The sequence below is a fragment of the Austrofundulus limnaeus genome, unplaced genomic scaffold (genome assembly GCF_001266775.1).
Source record: "Austrofundulus limnaeus strain Quisiro unplaced genomic scaffold, Austrofundulus_limnaeus-1.0 Scaffold1193, whole genome shotgun sequence".
Taxonomy (NCBI): domain Eukaryota; kingdom Metazoa; phylum Chordata; class Actinopteri; order Cyprinodontiformes; family Rivulidae; genus Austrofundulus; species Austrofundulus limnaeus.
In genome coordinates, this window is record NW_013953595.1 from 6,141 (window position 1) to 26,533 (window position 20,393).

Here is a 20,393-nt window from a genome sequence, read left to right on the forward strand (position 1 = left end):
GGCATCGACACTTGAAGCACCACACTTCAAATCAACTCCAGGCCTTTTATCTGCTTAATTGAGAATGACATAATGAAGGAATTGTCTACACCTGCTCATCAACTAGCCTTTGAGTCAGTTGTCCAATTAATTTTGTTCCCTTTAAAAGCAGAGTAAGCTCATGTTAAAGAGCTGAACTCCTAAACCATTCATCCAATTTTAATGTGGTTACCCTTAAATGAAAGCTGAAAGTCTGGACTTTAACATTATATAACTAAAACGTGAATATGTTTCAGTAAAGAGGCAAAATAAAACATTCACGTTTTAGTCATATAATGCACATGAATATGTTTTAGTATGTTTCAGTAAAGAGGCAAAATAAAACAACTTTGTGTCAGTGTCCAAATAAATATGGACCTTCATGTATGTTACCTTCAGTTGTTATGGAAACAGGGAATGATGTTATAACATGATATAATTTTGCATAATACCCCACCACACAGACACACTTTTAAAAGTTTTGAAAGTGACAAAATCCTTCTATTGATAGCACTTGTGAGAAGTGAGAAAACTTTCAGATGATTATTTTTGTGACTTTGAGTTTCAGTATCAGCAGAAAGGCACAAAAACCTGCAGCTTTGAAGGTTGAGGTTGAAGTTGCCTAATATATAATTTCTCATCAGTAATCCATATTTTATGGTTTTATAAAATATTAACTGTGATCTGTTTCACTCCTGCAACACCATGTCAGAACTACCACCTAWAACACACTGCAGCTCATCTGCTGACAGATCACTGAGGGGTTCGGCTCTTAGCAGCTAATGTAGCCTAAAGCAGAAAAGAGAAACGAGCTTAAAAAAAAGGTGCTGTTTTTCCCCCTGCTCTCTTCAAATCAGTTTTTTATTTTTGTAGTCTTGAACTTTGACTCATGAGACATCATTTTAGGTAATTTMCCAGACTTTGAAGCCACAAATATTTCTACACAGCTTTTTCTTTTTTTAAACATTTTTTTTTATTTGATGGTCAGTTAATGATCTGATGAGAGAAGGCATCCAGCTGAAACCAACTGAGAACCATGTTCTTTCTCCCATCCCAGCAACTTCGTTGAAGTCGAGGTTGCAGCTTTTGGATAGAAAAAAAGATGAAACTTATAAAAGATGGAAGTATAGTTAAAAGCCAGCATGTGGTCTATTCTCTGCCTTTTTATGTCAGATATTTTCACCCGAGCTGCAAGCACACGCCGTACCTTTTTTGTGGTTCAGCGCACGACTAATAAATGTCTCCTGGCAAAGTTTGAAACCTTGGAACACGGAGGACGGTCGTGTCGAACATCAAAGGTTACCTTCGTTTTTAAAAAGTGTCTTTTCTGCMTGTGATGAATGTGAGCTGTAACAACAGCCACACTGAGTGGGCTTGATGTGTCTGTCTCTTTCCCTCCGCTGGMTTTGAAGGGGTACATTACCATCAGGAAACTGTTGTGCAATGTGTAATTTACCTCTTTTTAGGAGGCTTTTTTTCTGATGAGAGGAGGAGGAGTGTGATGGAGGTATCAGCCTGCGCCTGAGGCTTTTAACACGGAGGTGTTTGTGTGGTTTGGTTTTGAAGCAAACCTCTGGCTTTATATTAACCAGGTCGCCACAGTTTTGGATCGTTTCTTTTTGTTTTTGTGTCAGTGTACTCGCTGAACATTAAACTGCCCAAAAAGTCAAGAACGCTTATTTACCCAGAGCTGTAGTTCATTAGGAATGAGAAGAAGATTCGATTTTTCTCACTTTGACTCTATAAGTCAGGGGGTCAAACTCAGTTACACAAGAGAGCAAATATTCAAACCTTGGTCCAAATCAGGGGCCAATCTTTGTCAATATGTAATATATATTTTATAAAATATTAAAAAACAAATTATTCTTAAAGTAAAACAGAGAGAGGTGACATTCACAAACAATCTGAATCATTCAGTAAAGAGCCATTCGTAGATAAAAAAAAAAATTCTCTTCGTAATATCTTTGTTTTTTTCCTCCTTAACCACAGAGACAGTCCCTCCCCCTTCATTTTTACATGTAAGACAGGCAGAGGGGTGGAGAACAGCAGGGGGAGGGGGTTTTCACTTGACAAAACATGGTTCTGCCCACAGAATGGCTCAATGAAACAAATGCCTCATGGAGATCCGATCCCTTCAGTTGAGGGTCATACTGTACTGTATTGTTTTGTCTTGTTTTTGTTTTATTTTTTGTTTTTGTGTGTGTGTGTGTGGGGGGGGACTATATTTATGTTAATATTTATGCTGCCAAATTAGAAAGACTGAGTCCACAAACTGTGAAACAACTTTGCAGGGATTCACTGACGATTAATTGCACACAGATTTTGCCCAACCCTCCAAAGAGCCYTTCATCCCATCTCTAAATACAAAAGACCCTCTCTAAATGATGTTTCATATCATTAACAACATAGCGGATAAAGAAAAACAAAGTCAAATWTAGTGTTTATTTTTTATGCCTTACTCTCTGTTAGGGTTGGGCAATATTGGCGAAAAAATAAATCACGATTAATTGTGGTATTTAGCCGATAACGATTAATTTGACAATTAATGCCCTGGAGTCCCTGGACACCCTTATGTCCTAGTCAAAAGACCAATTTAGTGGGAAAGATTTGCTCTTTGTAAAAATCTGTTCCAAAGTGTGTCAAAATTACAGACTTCAGTCTATACATCAATTTTTAAATTGTGTTGATAGATAAATAAATTACAGAACTTTTTTTTCTAACGTTCGTCATGTTTGAAGCGGAGAGCAGCATCAAGCAGACTGACTGGAGAAATCTCCAGTCAGTCTGCCTGGTGGCTTTAATCGTATTAATCATCAAGTGCCAAATAGTAATCGATTGTTTTTCTGATGATTAATTGCACACGATATGATTATGCCCAACCCTACTCTCTATCAACAACTCTTTCATTTATTATATCTTAGAGATACGTTTTATCACAATCCAGCAAATCAAATAACATAAAGTCCTCATTAAAATCCAGTTATTTGATTTTAAAATAAGATGAGAAGATACAAGATAAGTAAAGTGGATTCTCTGTTGCTCTTTCTGCACCAAAAAAATAAAAAAATAAAAAATACTGAAAATTTCTAATCTACAGTAATTCTCTTGGCTTGAAAGTTGGAGCTGTWTGAGAAGAGTGTGATCTTTTAGGGCCGGATAAAATGTTAACGAGAGCCAGATTTGGTCCACYGGCCTTAAGTTTGACACATGCTTTAAATGCTTGTTCCTGTTTGACCAGATCTATGTGTTTTTTTCCTCTCTGCTGCACTCTTTATCCCTTTCTGCTGACTCTTGTTCCTCAGGTCTGTTTCAATAACGGCTCACTGGATGTATATCTGTCAACCCCCTGCAGGCAAACGGTTGCTTTTTTTTTCTCACGCTTCTCTATCYTTCTTGGTTTTTCTGTATGGTTGGGATTTTTCCTTCTGCCCGTCTGTCTGCGGCTGTTTTCTCTCTGCAGGTTGTGAGAGTAACACCATTCTGTCACATACCTCCCCCCCACACACACCCGTCCTCCCCCTCAGACTCTCACTGACTCTCTGACAGGTTACAAATTGAATTCAAGGACTTCAGCTCGAACTGTAAAGTAACCTGTGGGTCAAAACTAGAACCAAACTTTGCTGGAACTATGTCGTATTAACATACTGATGCTACTTCAAGCCTGCTGAATTTTTATTACCTACACTCACACTCCCACTGAAGTCCAATTTTGAGTTGACCTCTTTTTTTTTTTTGAACCAAAGGTTAATTTTTAGATACAGGAACACCTTACTTCRCATAAAGGTGAGACGAGCCCCTCATTAACACACTTTCACTTGAATCTGAACTTGTCTCCAGATGGATTTATGAGAGAAGAAAGAGCTGAGCACAGCTTGAATACATGCACTGACATGRGTGAGTTTCTTACTTTTTACAGCCGGAAGATATAAAACTGCACTGAAGTTGCTGTCAGTCACAAGCAGCTTGCCAAAAAATCTTTATTTTCTAATGTTTTTCATTTGCGCGAGCATAAAGCCTTTTAACGTGMTTCATAAACATGAACAGCTGACAGCACCGTTTTATGACCTGTCACCTGTAAGGTGGGCYATCATGTGAATACCTGTGTTAGTTTGTCTGATATCTGATGAACAACTGAGGCGATCAAAGTAATCACTGGGTATAAATCTACATCTGATTAACTTTTGGAGTCAACCTAATTCAAGATGGATGCCAACAGCTAATAAACTAGGGCTGCTTGATGTTGGAAAAAACTGACAAAGCAATATTTTCTAACTCTGCGATATTCATTGCGATATGAAAAAATACAGCAATGTTCAACAGATGAACAGGRCACTTGATATATACATACTCATTTAGGGGTGGCTGTGGTAGAGTGGTTAGGGGAGTCGTCCTGGAACCGGAAGGTTGCTGGTTCGATCCCCGTCCAGTCTACTCAGTCGTTGTGTCCTTGGGCAAGACACTTTACCCGCCTTTTACCCACCTTGCCTACTGATGGTGGTCAGAGGGTCCGGTGGTGCCTGTGTATGGCAGCCTCGCCTGTCAGTGTGCCCCAGAGCAGCTGTGGCTACAATGTAGTTTGCCATCATCAGTGTGTGAATGTGTGTGTGCATGGGTGAATGTCTGTAGTGTGACGTGCTRTGAGTGTCCCGGATGGATAAAAAGGCGCTATATAAGTACAGTCCATTTACCATTTACCATTTACACTGCTCGGCCAAAAAAAAAAATGTGCGAGGGGCGGGTTACTCTCTGAACAGGTCTGAAGTCCATCACAGGACCACACATAGAGACAAWTAAGACAGACAACCATTCACTCTCTCACTCACACCTTGAGACAATTTTAAAGTTACCAATTAACCTAACAGTCATGTTTTTGGTCTGTGGGAGGAAGCCAGAGTACCTGGAYAAAACTCACAMGCYRGMAGAGAACATGCAAACTCTACCSWGAAAGGTCCCCGGGCCGGCGACCTCCTTGATCTACCAACTGAGCCACCGTGCCGCCACATATTTCCATCCAGTGCTTCATTCATTTTTCACCAAGATCTTGRYTTGATGATGGTAGAGTCTGACCGCTGRRTAAAGCTTTCTCTAACACACCCCAAAGAGTCTCAATGGGGTTAAGGTCTGGACCCTGTGGAGCCAATCCATGTGTGAAAACGATGTCTCATGCTCCCTGAACCACTCTTTTACAATTCCAGCCTGATGAATCCTGGCATCGTCATCTTGGAATATGGCCGTGCCGTCAGGGAAGAAACAATCCATTGATGGAATAACCTGGTCATTCAGTATATTCAGGTAGTCAGCTGACCTCATCCTTTGAGCACATACTGTTGCTGAACTRAGACCTGTGTGTGTGTTTTTGACYTTATATTTTTGTTACATTGTTGTTTAGATTTATTTTGCACTAGTGGCATTTTTTCTTAAAAATTTATATTTGCCTAAAAGATTTGTCCTGAGTTTGATCATAATCGACTACCTAAACATATACAAATATGACAAGTATCTGTATTGGAATCAGTGATACTGGCCATGTATTTACTTGGTATCAGTATCGATAAGGGATTTCCTAGTATCACCCATCCCTACACAAAGCTGCCTGCTTCTGCAGGCAGAAGCAACCCATCAAAATAAAAGCGTAACATGTATCTGTTTAGTGCAATSACTTATGGTTTAGTGGTTTAGTCCCTAGAWAACACATTGATTTAATTTGCCTCCTGCATCGCAGGACCTGCAGTGTGAACATTGCACACACATGTTGTGTTGACGATGCTCAAACAGTATTGTGCAGCTCTGCTATAAATTACTACTCAATTTTGCAGATATTTACCACTAATTGGGTTTGATAGCAGCTGAGTCTTTCCTATCACYAACTTTTGAGCACTATCAAATCACTCAAGCTTTATTTTTTACCTTGAGTTTTTCTTTAGCTTTTTGTTTTTCTCCTYTTTAATTTTCAGCCCCATACTATTTACTTTAGTTCCTCTGTAATGAAGGATGTGAGTCAGATAGCCCAGCTCCAGTGTTTTCAAGCTTCTGTATCTGATCCGACACATTTTATTCAGKTGTGACAGTTCTGGATCACAGTGACCCAGTCAGAACAGTCCTAATAAAACAGTGTGTTGTTCCTGCAGGACTGCAGAGACACACACTCCCCTCACACCAGGCTRGTTGGGCTTGTGTGTGTTTTTGATTTGCAGCTCACCTCCCTCTGTGATGACAAAAAAACKCTGCAATTTTTTTTCTTTTTGTGCACAATTCAAGAGCTTATAATAGGCACAAATTGGACAAGACAGTTATCACATTAAAACAAAATCAAAACCATTTTCAACTCAAAGAGACTCAAATCAATACAATTATTTAACAAAGGCAACTTTTGGAACGAGTGAGAACAAACCAGGAAGTGAAACACAAACAGTACAGGGCTTTTCCACTAGTATTTTCATAAAAACTTTTGCTGCTTAGCTGACTTTTAAACTTCCTATTTAAATCAGTAGGGCTGTGTACTGCCAAGAAACTGGATATGATGCTTACCAACACAAGGGTCATGATAAAATATATCCAGATATATTTTTTACAGTAAGCAAGGCAATTTATTTCCATTTTTTTCTTCAAACGGTTCTGGTAAAAAGCTTAGTATAATGAGAACACTGTGCYTTACATGCATAAAATCTGACTAGAWCCAGTACCGCACTGAAAAATAAAGTGAAAAATAAAGTCAGTAGTGCAGAGTATCACCTGCTCCATTCYGAGGAAGACACATAAAAAATAATTGCTGTTGTTATGGTGTTGTCACAATAATTTTGTTTACCTTCATAAAGGGTCTGGGAGCAGTGCTTAAAGTYTCGACGCCGTCTTCCAAAATCTTACGTGAAAACCTGTTTTTCCTCTGAGCTGTGGAGAAGCTGCATTTGATACAAACTGAAGGAGCAAATAGAAAAGTTTAAGTTTTATAGAAGCAGCAAATCGTAAAAAAAGTTTGTTTCTCATGGATTTTTAGTTTTCTGTAACTATAGCTAATGTTATTTTCTTACCTGTAGAGTTTGTTTGAAATCCTGATTTGGCATAAAAATTGTTGCTCTGCTCTGTTTCAGTTTTCTTATATTAATTTTGGTTCAACTAAATCTTGAGTCATTTGACGATGAGCACTGCAAAATAAATCCTTTATCATTATTCACCACCACCAACCTTCAAGTGAAAATGAAGACCCCAAACCCAGACCCAAACCAGTGGTTATTCCGTATGTTGCGGGTGTTTCGGAGAAACTGAGACGTTTATTTTCTAAACGATGTCCCAGTGGCTTTCAAACCCCAAAACACATTACGGCAAAGGCTGGTTCACCCCAAAGATCCGGTGCCCCGGCACAAACAGAGCAATGTTGTATATGCTGTTAAGTGCCAGGAGGACTGTGACCAGTTATACACCGGGGAAACAAAGCAGCCACTGTTCAAAAGAATGTCCCAACACAGACGAGCTACATCTAATGGCCAGAACTCTGCAGTTTTCACTCATTTACATTTACATTTTTCTCTTTGATTTTTTTACCTGGATGACTGAGATGCATCAGGACATTATTCACCYCCTTTCTGCAGTTAAGCTTGGGACTCCTGTCCAGTCACTTTTCCTCWTTAAATGATTCATCCATTCTTCGGATGCGCTTCCTTTAGTGAAACTAAAGAAAATCAGATTCCACAGTCATTGCTTATACTTCCTTTCTACAAAGAAAAGTCATGAAACGGATGATGAGCAACAAGATGACAAGCAGGAGTACAGAAGACCCTGACGTGTCCTCCTACTTCCAGGCAGTTAGTGAGTTGTTTATGGGATTACTGTGAAAAAACTAATATTGTAGAGGAACAATAWCATTTTAAATTCTTTTTTGTTAAGTTACTAACTGTTTGCACACAGTTGGACATAAAAAAAGCTGTTTTAAATCACCAAATGATTGGTTTAATTGGACTGTGTGAAATTTTTTCCAAGATAGTCGACAAACCTGCCCCAGCTCTTATAGTGTCGACTCCCCAGGCTTTATTTTTTCATCAAAACATAAATAAAACATTTTGGTTTTTTTATCCTGCAATATAAGTCTGTAAGGCAGGGGTGTAAAACTCACTTTCACTGCATTATGGTCATAATTAACTTCAACTTTTCATGTTTAAGTTCAACTAAACACATCAACTCATCTCATTGCTACTGCTGAGCACCGCTAACAAACACTGAGCTCTATGTGGTATTTCCTGCATAGAAACAGTGTTTTAACACATCCTGTTATAAACACTGAAAAGTACTACCAGTATATGCACGAATGAAATGGGAAATAAAGTAAGAGTGAGTTGTGGTGAGTAGCCTCCATCTTGAATTTTGAACTCCCACTTTCCAACTACGAATTCTCACTGCAATGGCGTTCCAGTTTAAATTTATGACTTGTAAGTGTGAAATTCCCACTTCCCAGTACAAATTGGTCCCAGCAAAAAGTAATCTGCAAGTGAAATGGATATTTTACACTGAGAATTTCACCGGCTACTTTTGAATCCTGTGTACCTCCACCTAGTGGTGGGATGCCATCATTTTGCAGATAAAATAATCAACGTGCATTATGGGAGATGTAGTTCATGGTCAATGCTGGCTTTAAAGCAGCATATCTTTGAAGCMCTTGAGGGTCACATAAAATGCCATGGGGTGGGCTACATTTGGCCTGCAGGCCTTGAGTTTGACACATGTTCTAAGACAAAAAGCTGACATGAATGGCCTCGACCAAGAGAAAGTGAAAAAGTGATTTTCAAAGAAAGCCAAACATTTTAAACTCTTATGTGTGTTTGAGACAAAGTTTTTTTCAATTTTTCATCTGATTCAAATAAAATATCCAACCTAACATCACCATGGCAACCTGAACAGCTGATTGACGTTTGGATAATGAGCGTCTTCTTTCATCTCTGCTTCATTTTTTTACCCACACTTTGATCGATTCAGCTTAAAATTTTTAGCTGTTCACAAGTGAGGAGAGACGGGCAGTTTGTGTTGCCCCTCTGCGATTTCTCCAACAGTCCTAGTCTGGTTTGTATTTATGCTTGTAGGTAAAGTTTTAAGCTTTTCTCCTCATTTCATTGATTTAAAACGTCCYTCCTCCCTCAGGGTGAAAAGCTGTTTTGTTTGTTCATTGGAGAAAGTATAACGATGAGAAATGCTTCAATCATTAACCTGTGAAAACTAAAGAAACGTGTTCAACATTAACAAACGTTCTCCACTGAACAGAACCGTCATCTCCTGCCTCCACCTGAAGTGGGTTTTCAGTGAAAACACTTCACTCCTGAGTCACACAAGCAAAATCTATTTTCAAGAAAGTCATCAGATGACCCTGTTCCTGCGGTCAGCACCGTCTAATCCTTCAAAGTCTCAGGAAGATAAAAGATCGAATCCTGTTCCATCCCCCCCCCCCCCACACACACACATCTCAAAGCTTTAATAGTTTGCTCAACCATCTTCCTCTCACAGAAATCCAAAACAAAGTGCTGTTCGACTCTCCTGTGACCATCAGTCACCTCTAACAGGCAGCGAGTCCCTTTATCTGGCCGTGACTGAAGACTTCACACGTCTGAAACTAGACAGAAACTGATGGCAGAAAGCAGGGAGGCTTTTCTCTGCTGGAACCTACAAGCAAATTCACATTCTTCAACTTTTATCAAAAACTGAGATTTTCAGATTATTCCTTATGCAAAGGTTTGAGCAGCTCAAGGCCCACTGCTTTTTAACAGATAAAAAGTTTCAACAAACTATTTGATGTTTTCAAAATTTAAGCTGATATTTGGATCTAATGAGAACTCGTCCCACTGGTTCTTATGATCTCATGACTTCTTTCACCACCAGGAGGTTCATAGTAATGACTGAAAACTACAGAAACTGTATTTTCTGCTGTGAAACAGTGTGAGCCGAATGACTGCCCAATTCTGATGCAGAAGCTGAAACTGAGTTAATAAAGCTCAAAGTAACATAAGGCAACGCACCATCAAAAGGCTAAAAAAGCAGAACATTAACTAAAGGCTAAATAAGCAGAACATCAGCTAAAACTTATAAAAGCAAAACATTTACTAAAAAGTAAAGAAGTAGAACATTAACTTAAGCTAAATGGCAGAATATCAATAATAGGCTAAAAAGCAGAACATTAGCTAAAAGCTAAAAAAGTAGAACGCTAACTGTAGGCTAAAAGAATATTAACTATAGGCTAAAAAAACAGAATATTAACTGAAGGCTAAAAAAGCAGAACATCAGCTAAAAGCTGTAAAAGCATTAGCTAAAAGTAAAAAATGCAGAACATTACCTGAAGGCTAAACAACAGAGTATTAACTAAAGGCTAAATAAGTAGAACATTAGCTGAAAGCTATAAAAGCAGAAAAATAGCAAAAAGCTAAAAAAATGCTGAACATTAAAATTTTTAAAAGCAGAGCACCATGTAAAAGCAGTAAAACACTAAGTGCAAAAGTGGAAAATCATGTGAATGCTGACTCAGCGTTCACACTATAATCCAGCATGTTTGCAGGATTTTGTCCCATCTGCTAAACATTTATGTGTCAAATAGTTCTGTCTTTCTTCTGTCTTTCTTCCTAATTTGTCCAACACTTTTGTTTTCTAATAATTAAATAAGTTGAACTGGCCGACAAACTGTTAAAACATACCTGGCAACCATCAGCATTATGATATACGTTATTTTTTTTTTTCATTTCACTGTAGTCATGCAGCTGTTTTAATTTTTTTTGGAGCAGAATTGAAAGAAAATGAAATAATAAGTAAACTGGGTCAGAGAGGAATTCACTGCTAATGTTTCTGTTCTACAGTTCTCTTGAGTCGAGGCTTGAAATGACATAACCGACATAAAAAATGAATTAGGCATTGATTGTGATTGATTACCTCTCAGATTTCGAGTCTGTGTGAGTTGATTTTTATTTGGCACTGACACAAACTGAAACTAATGGCCGTCTGGACCCAGGAAAGATCACAGAAATGGTTTCTAAGTAATGATGTGCTTTAGAAAATGTTCTGTGCTGATGTAAAACACACCGTTTGCGACTAATGGACTCAAACATGCAGAGTTACAGCAACACTGACGGTTAGACTGGTGCTTTTTTATTTAGAAAATGAAAGCATTAAAAGTTTAGCATTTCATTCCAGAATTCATCTTATGTTGAGGAATGACGGAGCTGTAGCCGTTTGTTGGACAATGTGTAGTGGTGTTTATAGGGCATGACTCTCAGATACTACAACACCAAATTTAGCTTTATCTGCAAACTTGTCGAGTTCTATCCAATTTTTGCGTTTGTTAAAGTTAATTAGCTGGTCAGGTTGAATTGGATCTACTTCAAAAGATCATTAGCTGTAGATATAAATCCAATCATCCTTTCCTAAAAGTTTCTTCTAAAAATTCTTCCTGTGGTTCTCGAGATATTTGACTAACAGACATACAATGGCAAAATATTAACCAAAGATCATGTATAATTCATTAACGCTTAAACTATGTGTTGGGGATCTGTTTCTGCTACTTCCATGCCGAATTTTAATTTAACATCTGTAAAATGTTATAGCCATTTTTGTGTTTTGTAGGTTCAGTTGGCGGCAGCAGCCATCTAAAATCGGGTTGACTCACAAAGGTAATCAGTTTATCAGACACACCCAGTGATCACTTGCTTCAAGTTTCATCAAAAATTTGTCTATTAGTACATGAGATATTTTGTTAACAGACACACAAACCTAGGTACAAACATAATTATCTGCTTTTGCTTTTCAAAGTCAGGTATTAATAACGCCACCATTCATGTTTAAACTGTCTTTATTTAAAAAAAAAACTGAAAAGAAAAATAAATTTATCAGGGTTAAAATTTGTGGCTTGAGCAAAGACACTAAGCAGAGCCAAGATTGTCTTGCCAGCTTTTCACTGACCCAGTCTAATTATAGTGACTGGCAAACTATCTCACATGATGCAATGACTGCTATCTTAAAAAAATGACAATAACAAAAGTTTCCCCCTGCATGTTTTTCTGCTCTCGGCTTTGTCCCRCTTGTCAGTTGTGTTGTGTGGGACAGAAGCAGCAGCTGCTCATAAGTATTCATTAGTCCCGCTCTTGGATTAGCCGAGGCAGAYTGTGAGTGCGGATCGGGCTGCGCGCTCACTGCTCTGCCTCCTCCAGAACACAGCGGGCCCTTCTCCTTCCCTCTGAGCACCGACCACAGCTGTTCAACGCCACTTGACTTTTCCAACAACAGTGTTCTCAGATGGCTGCGGACACTTTTGTTTCTGCTYTAGCCGAAAAACATGCGTGTGGGGGTTTTTCCCGCTCCTGTTCATGATTTCTTTGTATCTAGAGCTGGTAAATCCGGTGCGCTTTCGTAGAGTCGATTGTTAAAATAACACGGTCCCACTAGAGTTGTTTCATTTTATAATTTAGCACACTAATGAACAAACACCTTGCAGTTGATGGAACGGAAATTAAAATGTCTTAACAAAATACAATMTTTTAAAAAGTCAACCAATATTTTAATCTGTGTAAACATACAGTAAGTTGATGTCTGTGTGCGACTAAGCAAAAGTTTGCAGCATTTCTGCTTGTTTATTAACCAGAAGCTGCGTCAGAGTCCGAGGCATTTCTGGGGAACTATTTACCCAGATTTGAGACTCAACTGCTTGGAGTCTAAGCACGGGCGGAGCTAAGATATTTTTACCAGGGCTGGTACAGGGGTGGCCAAGGTGTTTTTAGGGGGGCACATAAAAATATAGAAAGGCACTCTTGATTTGAAAATTCAAGATGGCTGACACTGCTAATTCCAAATGCCTTTAATTAAGCTGTTTAAGAAATATTGTGGAGGGGAGGTTAGGGGAGTCACCTTGTAACTGGAAGATTGCCGGTTCGATCCCCCGTTCCAGCTGTTTCAGTCGTTGTGTCCTTGGGCAAGACACTTCAGCCATGCACCTTGCCTACTGATGGAGGTCAGAAGGTCCGGTGGCGCCGGTGCATGGAAGCCCTGCCTTCTGTCAGTGTGCACCAGGGCAGCTGTGGCTACAATGTAGCTTCCCAGATAGCAAAAGATGTTCATTCAGTGTTGATGCATGGTCAAAAAAGTTGATGTTTGGTTAAGATTGATGAACGATGGCGAATCAATCATCAAACAATCATCCAATTCTATTAACCAATGTTGAAAAGATGTTTTTGAATCAATGTTTCATGGTCGAATTCTAATTATTGAAATGCCAGTGTCTAATCAATGTTGAATCAACATTGATATAGAATCAGTTATGGTTGAAAACCTAATGTTGTTTCAACATGTAAGTCATCGACCACTTTTTGTATAATTTCAACAAGGATGAATATTGATGCCTAATCATTTGTTAACATTGATGCACATTATTTGCTATCTGAGTTACCGTCATCAGTGTGTGAATTTGTGTGTGAGTGGGTGAATGTAAGTGTAAATTGCTTTGGGGTCTCCTTGGGGSTTGATAATAAGCTATACAAGTTCAGACCATTTATTGAACAACAAGCTGAAGGCTAGTCAAAATTTATTGTTCAGCCATTTTTAGACTTACAAAGCTGAAGATACAGGGGTTAGACAATGAAACTGAAACACCTGTCATTTTAGTGTGGGAGGTTTCATTGTTAAATTGGACCAGCCTGGTGGCCAATCTTCATTAATTGCACATTGCACCAGTAAGAGCAGAGTTTTAAGATTCAATTAGCAGGGTAAGAGCACAGTTTTACTCAAAATATTGCAATGCACACAAAATTATGGGTGATATACCAGAGTTCAAAAGAGGASAAATTGTTGGTGCATGTCTTGCTGGAGTATCTGTGACCAAGACAGCAAGTCTTTGATGTATCAAGAGCCACAGTATCCAGGGTAATGTCAGCATACCACCAAGAAGGATGAACCACATCCAACAGGATTAACTGTGGACGCAAGAGGAAGCTGTCTGAAAGGGATGTTATGGTCTAAAACCAGGTGTTTCAGTTTCATTGTCTAACCCCTGTAAGTATAAATGGTAAATGGATTGAACTTATATAGCACTTTATCAAGTCCCTCCGGACCCCAAAGCGCTTTACACTTAGTCACTCACCCATTCATACACACATTTACACAATGATGATGGTAAGCTACATTGTAGCCACAGCTGCCCTGAGATGCACTGGTAGTATAGAAGTAGCCAAAAACAATCTTTCTTAATTGTAAATGCTAATCAAAAATTCAAGATGGCCACCACAGCTAATGTTAAAAGGCAAAAATTCAGTCATTTTAAGACGGAGATTAAATTTGTCATGGCGTAGCTAAGAATGGTGTTTGCTAATTTGCAAACTTTAATCTGTAGTCTGCCAGAGATTGGAGTTAATTTAGACCTCGGAATCATGCGAGCTGATTCTGTGTGAGGATTCTAATCATTAACCCAGGTAGCTCAGGAGCCGACCATCTCTGTGTGTCTGCTGCGTGCTGGATGAAAGTTTGAACACTTGCTGATTAGATGCTCTGGAGAGGATTATCAGTGGATAACACACTGGCTGTCATGGTTATCGCCTCGGAATCGAGTCCCCACTTATAGTACGCTCAGCTGTAATTTTGCTCACTGAGCTCAGTTCGGTAAGACGCATATTTTAAGATATCGTCATTTTGTTTTCTCTTTGGAGAAAGGTTCAAGTCTCTCTTGAGTCTCTGCTTGGAACACYTGCACCGTGTATCACTTGCGTTGTGTCTCCTGTCGGAGACAGCTGCYCTGGCTGGATTTTCCTGAGACCTCCTCTCTTTGCACCCACACTCTCAGAAGGCCATAAGTCACCCTCTTTTTACGCCGCCTCCCTCCACCCAAATACTCACACACATGTAGTCATGTCATCGCTGCTCTTGGTCGGCCGTCTCCGCCCTGGGTCGCTCCGTTTCCATGCATTCCCTCCCCCCTCCACTCCTCCGACCCTCTGTCACTACAGCTGTGTGTCAGCTGTCAGCCTGTTRGAATGGAGCTGGAGATGAAGCCGAAACACACATGGGGTCTGCAGGGAAGACGGCCTGGACTCTCTGTCTCTCCCAGCTGTCACTCCCTCCTAAGACTTCCACTTATCACCAGGTTTCCTCCCTCTAGTTTCCCCCACTGGTAGTTGTCTTCAAACGTTTTTAAGTTAAATATGAATAAGGGATGGAGTTGGGAAATGTGTCTCTCTCTTTTATGTGTGCTGCTTCCATTCTTGTGGTGCCATTTTAAAGAAATATTCTAAAAAAATAAATAAAGTACTGAGTAATTTAACTTACTGGGAARATTTTTGCCAAACACTCAGTTTTCTGTTCATGAGAAACTTTTACACATGCGACTTTGCTGTTACTTTATGAAAGCSGTAATGTTCGGCTGTTTGATCTCTTGGGTTCTGAAGATCAACAAATAGTTCAAGAGCTCTACGGTCTTCAAAGACCGAATGAGCTGAATCAACAAATCTAAATTAATTTGAGCACAAGGCCAAAATTGTAGCCCTCATGAAAGGAGGATGTGCTGCAACTTTGCTGTATTCATTACTGTAAGACCGTGATGTTATGAACTGATAATGTAATTAATAATGAGGCACCCTGTTTGTGTCTGCATTAGGGTTGGGCAATATTGGCAAAAAAATTAATCACAATTATTTGTGGTATTTAGCCGATAATGATTAATTTGACGATTAATCCCCCGGAGTCCCTGGACCCCCCTATGTCCTGGTCACATGACCAGTTTAGTGGGAAAGATTTGCTCTTTGTAAAAAATTGTTCCAAATCATGTGAAAATTACAGATTTCAGGCTATACATCATATTTTAAATTGTGTTGATAGATAAATAAATTACAGAATTTTATTTTTAATGTTCGTCACATTTGAAGTGGAGAGGAGCATCAAACGGTGGCAGTAATCGTATTAATCGTCAAGTGCCAAAAATAATCAATTAATGTTRTTCTGARYATTAATTGCACACGATACGATTATGCCCAACCCTAGTCTACATTAAAAAGGCTGCACTGTTGTCACTTTATTATAAATAGGTTTTCATGCTTTTGTATTCAAAATCACTTTATTTTTAGTGTCTGTAACTGCAGTGCTTCATCCATCCATTCATCTGCAACAGTTTTAAAAGACACCGTCTGTTTTGGTTGGTCTCATTTATTTTCTTATTTTTTTGTGTATTTTAAAACCAAATGTAAAACATAAATACAGAATAGTATTGTACAGAACTTTTCTGATTTTGGGTTGTAATTGATAGAGATGCACTGATTCTGGCTTTGTGGGCCGATACCGATATCAGATTTTTTAATAGCTCTGATGATATGGATTTACTTTTAACAGACTAACCCAAACAAAATCATATCCATGGGTTTTTTAGAAAATGGTTATTTTCACAATCAGCAGTAGTAAATATTGACCATAAACAACTTTTATCAACTTAGTTTTTTGTTTATACTGCAGTAGGTTACAGGCCTTATCTCTCTTCAAATAAGTAAAAAATGTCACTTAAATAAGATAAAGTAAAAATAAATCAAATATATGGTGCAGATGTCTGCACAGAAGTAGTGGAAATAAAAAATAATCTCCTTTTGTGCATCATAACTTAAGTCCCTAAAGAAATAGTTTGAAATTTTCATATTCTGTGGAGTTATCGGCAATCAATATTTTACATTCAGTAGATGTTGCTGAAAGCATCGTCTGTTTAGAATTTCTTGGAGCTTCTCATGAGGGACCCGAGTCAACAACTATGGAAAGCCTCCCAGACCAAATACACGTAAACACTTCACGTGACTTTGACACMCAGCACTCAAACGACACGTAAAATGTGTGATGTTAACATGTCAAACGTCAAAATTTCACACATATTTAATACATAAYGTAGATGTTAACAGCCCATTAATACCACAAACTTTGTGTTGTTTGAGGCACAAATTTGCCTGTTTTCATCTCTTTAGGGCAATTTCACTTCCTGTCAGCTTGAGTCGCATCTCTTSTCAATAGCTTTCCAATCAACGACAWGCGTTTGCATGCACCAGGCTTTTTCTCAGAAAAGAAACATGCGCAGGGTTATAAACTATCCTTAAAAGTACACAGAAGAAGTTCTACTTCCATGATGAACAWAAAAATGTTCTGAGCACACAGAATGGACCCACGCCAGGTTTTAATAAGGGTGGAGACATTACTGCACTCCCTGATTGAGGAACAGGCAAAACAATGTATGCTTTTCTAAAAAAAAAAAATTGACGCAATTTGACATGCTGTTTACCCTCTTTTTTACTGAATGAGAATATTAGGAGGAAATAAACGTCCTTGAAAGTTCTGTGCTGCCGGCAACTATATAGCGCTGCTGCTCATCCCTCCACAAAAGACCAGAAATCAGTGGATGAAAGTCAGAAGTCATGTACAGCCAGGTCAGTTTCCTCCAACCAGAATAACATGATCATATTAAGTGTTCACATCCATCCAGTTCAGATTATCAATCGGCATGGACTACCCCCTTCATTTGGATCACAAGTTCATTCAGATTGAGCTGAATTAGATCAGAATATTCTTATTGGGGCATCTACATGACAATTTTTATTCCAACTGGCCTTTTATTTTGATTACTTATGTCCATGTAAACATTMACTGTTTCAGGTTTGGGCTAAACCACTTTAGTAAAGAGAGGGGTGCTTCCCACCTTTCCATGAATATGTTACATGTTGTTGACATGCTGTTAACGCGTAGTTTTTAACATTAATTACACACAAAATATTGACACATATTTAACACATTAACATCACGTATTTTACACATTGTTTGCGTGCTGTATATGCWTCAAAGTCATGCAAAGTTTACATATATTTGGCCTGAGATACTTTCCATAATAGGCTGGCACCTGAGAAACCAGTTCAAGATTATCTGCTGTCTTAAAACAAACATATTCAGTGTCAAGGCGAAAACTGGCCAGTACCGGTTTCAGGCCAGTCGTTTGATGCATCCTTAGCTGGTTATGTTGAATATGTTGTGTGGAATTTTCACCTCACCTCAAGCATTACCAGCTGCTTTTGTTTCTAGAAAATGGAAATYATTAAAATGTACGTACAATAAACAAGTCATCCTTTTGAAACAACCCCGTTTGTCTCTCTCTCTTTGCCGTGCAAACAGCTCTTGTGACCAGATTCCTGTTTGTCTACCTTGAGGTTTTGTTTCTGGTTAGTGACCATTACATTGTTTTTTGCAGCCATGCGTAACATTGCCCACAGGGAAGAACGGCTAAGTGAACAAACAAAAGGTTTCAGGCAATTTAAGAGCGTTGTCCTCTGTGGCAGAGAATGATTCGTTTTGTTGCTTAGTTTGGGGATGTGTTTTCTTTTTTTTACTTTGAAGACTTGCGTGCACAGAAAGCTGTAAAACACTATAAAGAGAAAGGATGAAAAAAAACTCAACAAAGCACAGTTTATTCTTTTTAACTCAAAACACGAACATCTTTCCTTATGTTACTTATTAGTTTCCATTTCACCCGTCTTGCTTTATCTGTTCGGTTTCATTCAGAACATCCATCCATAACCAGGTGCTCCAAATATGCCCCTTCCTATTGAGCGYAAGATGGTTTGAAATAATTTGGAGAAATGATTGGTGTTTCAAACATGGAAAGAATAAAATGCTCTGTGAATAAATTGGGATGGCTAATTATTCCCTCCTCAATTACCATGCTGTTTTGTCCCTTTTTAAAAGTATTGTATCATTGCATTGTTGTTGCCAGAGAGAAAAACAAATTAGTCCGTGAAACAGTTTTTTGTTATTTGGCTTTGTGCTTGCTCCTTAGGGGTTTGGATCAGTGCTCGGCCTAAAAACTGTGGAGTAAAAGCTAATTGTAAGATGTGCAGCATGCTTTGGAATGAGAGGGCATCATTGYGAGAGTTGTGTTATTGATGGTGTTACAGAGCTGCCTCAGGCTGGAGCTGTATGTGTGCATGTGTGGGAGCATTAAAGCAAAATGCTGTGTAATCTGCTGGTGGTTTGGTGCAATTTAAACTATTAGATGGRGCTCTGAAATTGTCTCTTTTTTTTCCTTTAACAGGTATGCCTGTGGTCATCAGTGTGTCTGCGGACACGTAACCAGAGGTTTTTCAGCTGCCATGGCCTCGACAGTCGCGTGGCTGTTGCCTATCGTAGTGATCACGGTTCTGGCAGCGCTGGTTTCATCAGAGGAGCACGAGTGGCACTTTAACCCAGGTAGGATTCAAACACATATGCAGCAGGGAGAATATTCCATCTTTATTATCCGCCTCAACCGTAAGATGAAAGGCAGGCAAAAAGGTTTTTGTGTGTTTTTGTTAGCAACATCTCATGAACCACTGAGTGAATTTTAGTGAAACTTTCAGAAAGTAATCATTGGGAGTCAGGCTTTTAGGTAGGATTTTGGAAGAAGGCATCAACTCTTTAAACCTTCATCTGCCACTTATGAAGTTTATGACATTTGCAGAGAGGGTAACAAAAAACAACTTATGGATGGGCCAAAAACAGAGATTGTGGCAACAAATAACAGCTACTAAAACTGTAACAATGCTACCTACCTCCTCTATCCAAGCTGGTGAAATTTATTSTGTGTCTTCCTCTGGTTCATAAAATTTAAATCCATGCTCAGTGGCTGCTGGCTGCTGGATCGAAGTTTTGCCAYGACCCAAGGCCTGTGCCCACCTTAATTCTGTTGACTAGTAGGCCTTTCTAGTGTGTTTTAGAGCAAAAGCTGCATCTCATCAAGAGACATTAAATTTCAGCAAGCCTGAAGATTGGTACTCTGCACTGTGTGAAATTGTTGCCAAATTTAAAGAAAGTGTCAGAAAACCAGCTCAAACCTGGTGTGGTAGCAGCTGAACGTCCATATTTTTACCCCTACTGACTGCAGAAAACACAACATTGGTTGGAAGTCAGTTTTTTAGATATTGAGGAAAAGTTTGATGTGGTAGCAGAGAGGGATTTACAACACATACTTTGAGTGCCAACAGATCAGATTATTATTGTGTGACTGTGCATAACTTGACTTCAACTCCAATGTTTCTCAACATAGTATGATRTTAGTTTGAAACTCCGGTATGAAAGGCAGCATTTTAATCAACGTTTGCTCTCAGCACATCTCAAGGCTCTTCCACAAACTCAGACATGATTGCATTTTTAAACATTTTCTTCCCTCCGTCCTTCATTTCTGGTCTATCTGACATTCTGTCCACATTCTCAGATCAGTAAAACTTTCTCCATCCACTACCAACAGGCTATCCTGTGTCCTCTCCCTGTCTGCCAGCCTGTCGTCTGTAATAGGAGAATCAGAGAGGCAGTAACACCGACCCACTCTCGCTATTACACACACACACACACACACACACACACACACACACACACACACACAC

The 20,393-nt window shown here is 39.0% G+C and overlaps 1 protein-coding gene across 1 annotated transcript in view; it reads left to right on the top strand.

Moving 5' to 3' along the window:
• Positions 1–20,393, top strand: part of ddr1 (discoidin domain receptor tyrosine kinase 1) — a gene marked incomplete at its 5' end in the record, with an annotated part of 69,054 nt that overhangs the window by 5,888 nt on the left and 42,773 nt on the right. The window contains 1 exon segment of the mRNA XM_014031160.1: positions 19,067–19,221. Within this exon segment, the coding sequence (XP_013886614.1) occupies positions 19,125–19,221 (97 nt within the window).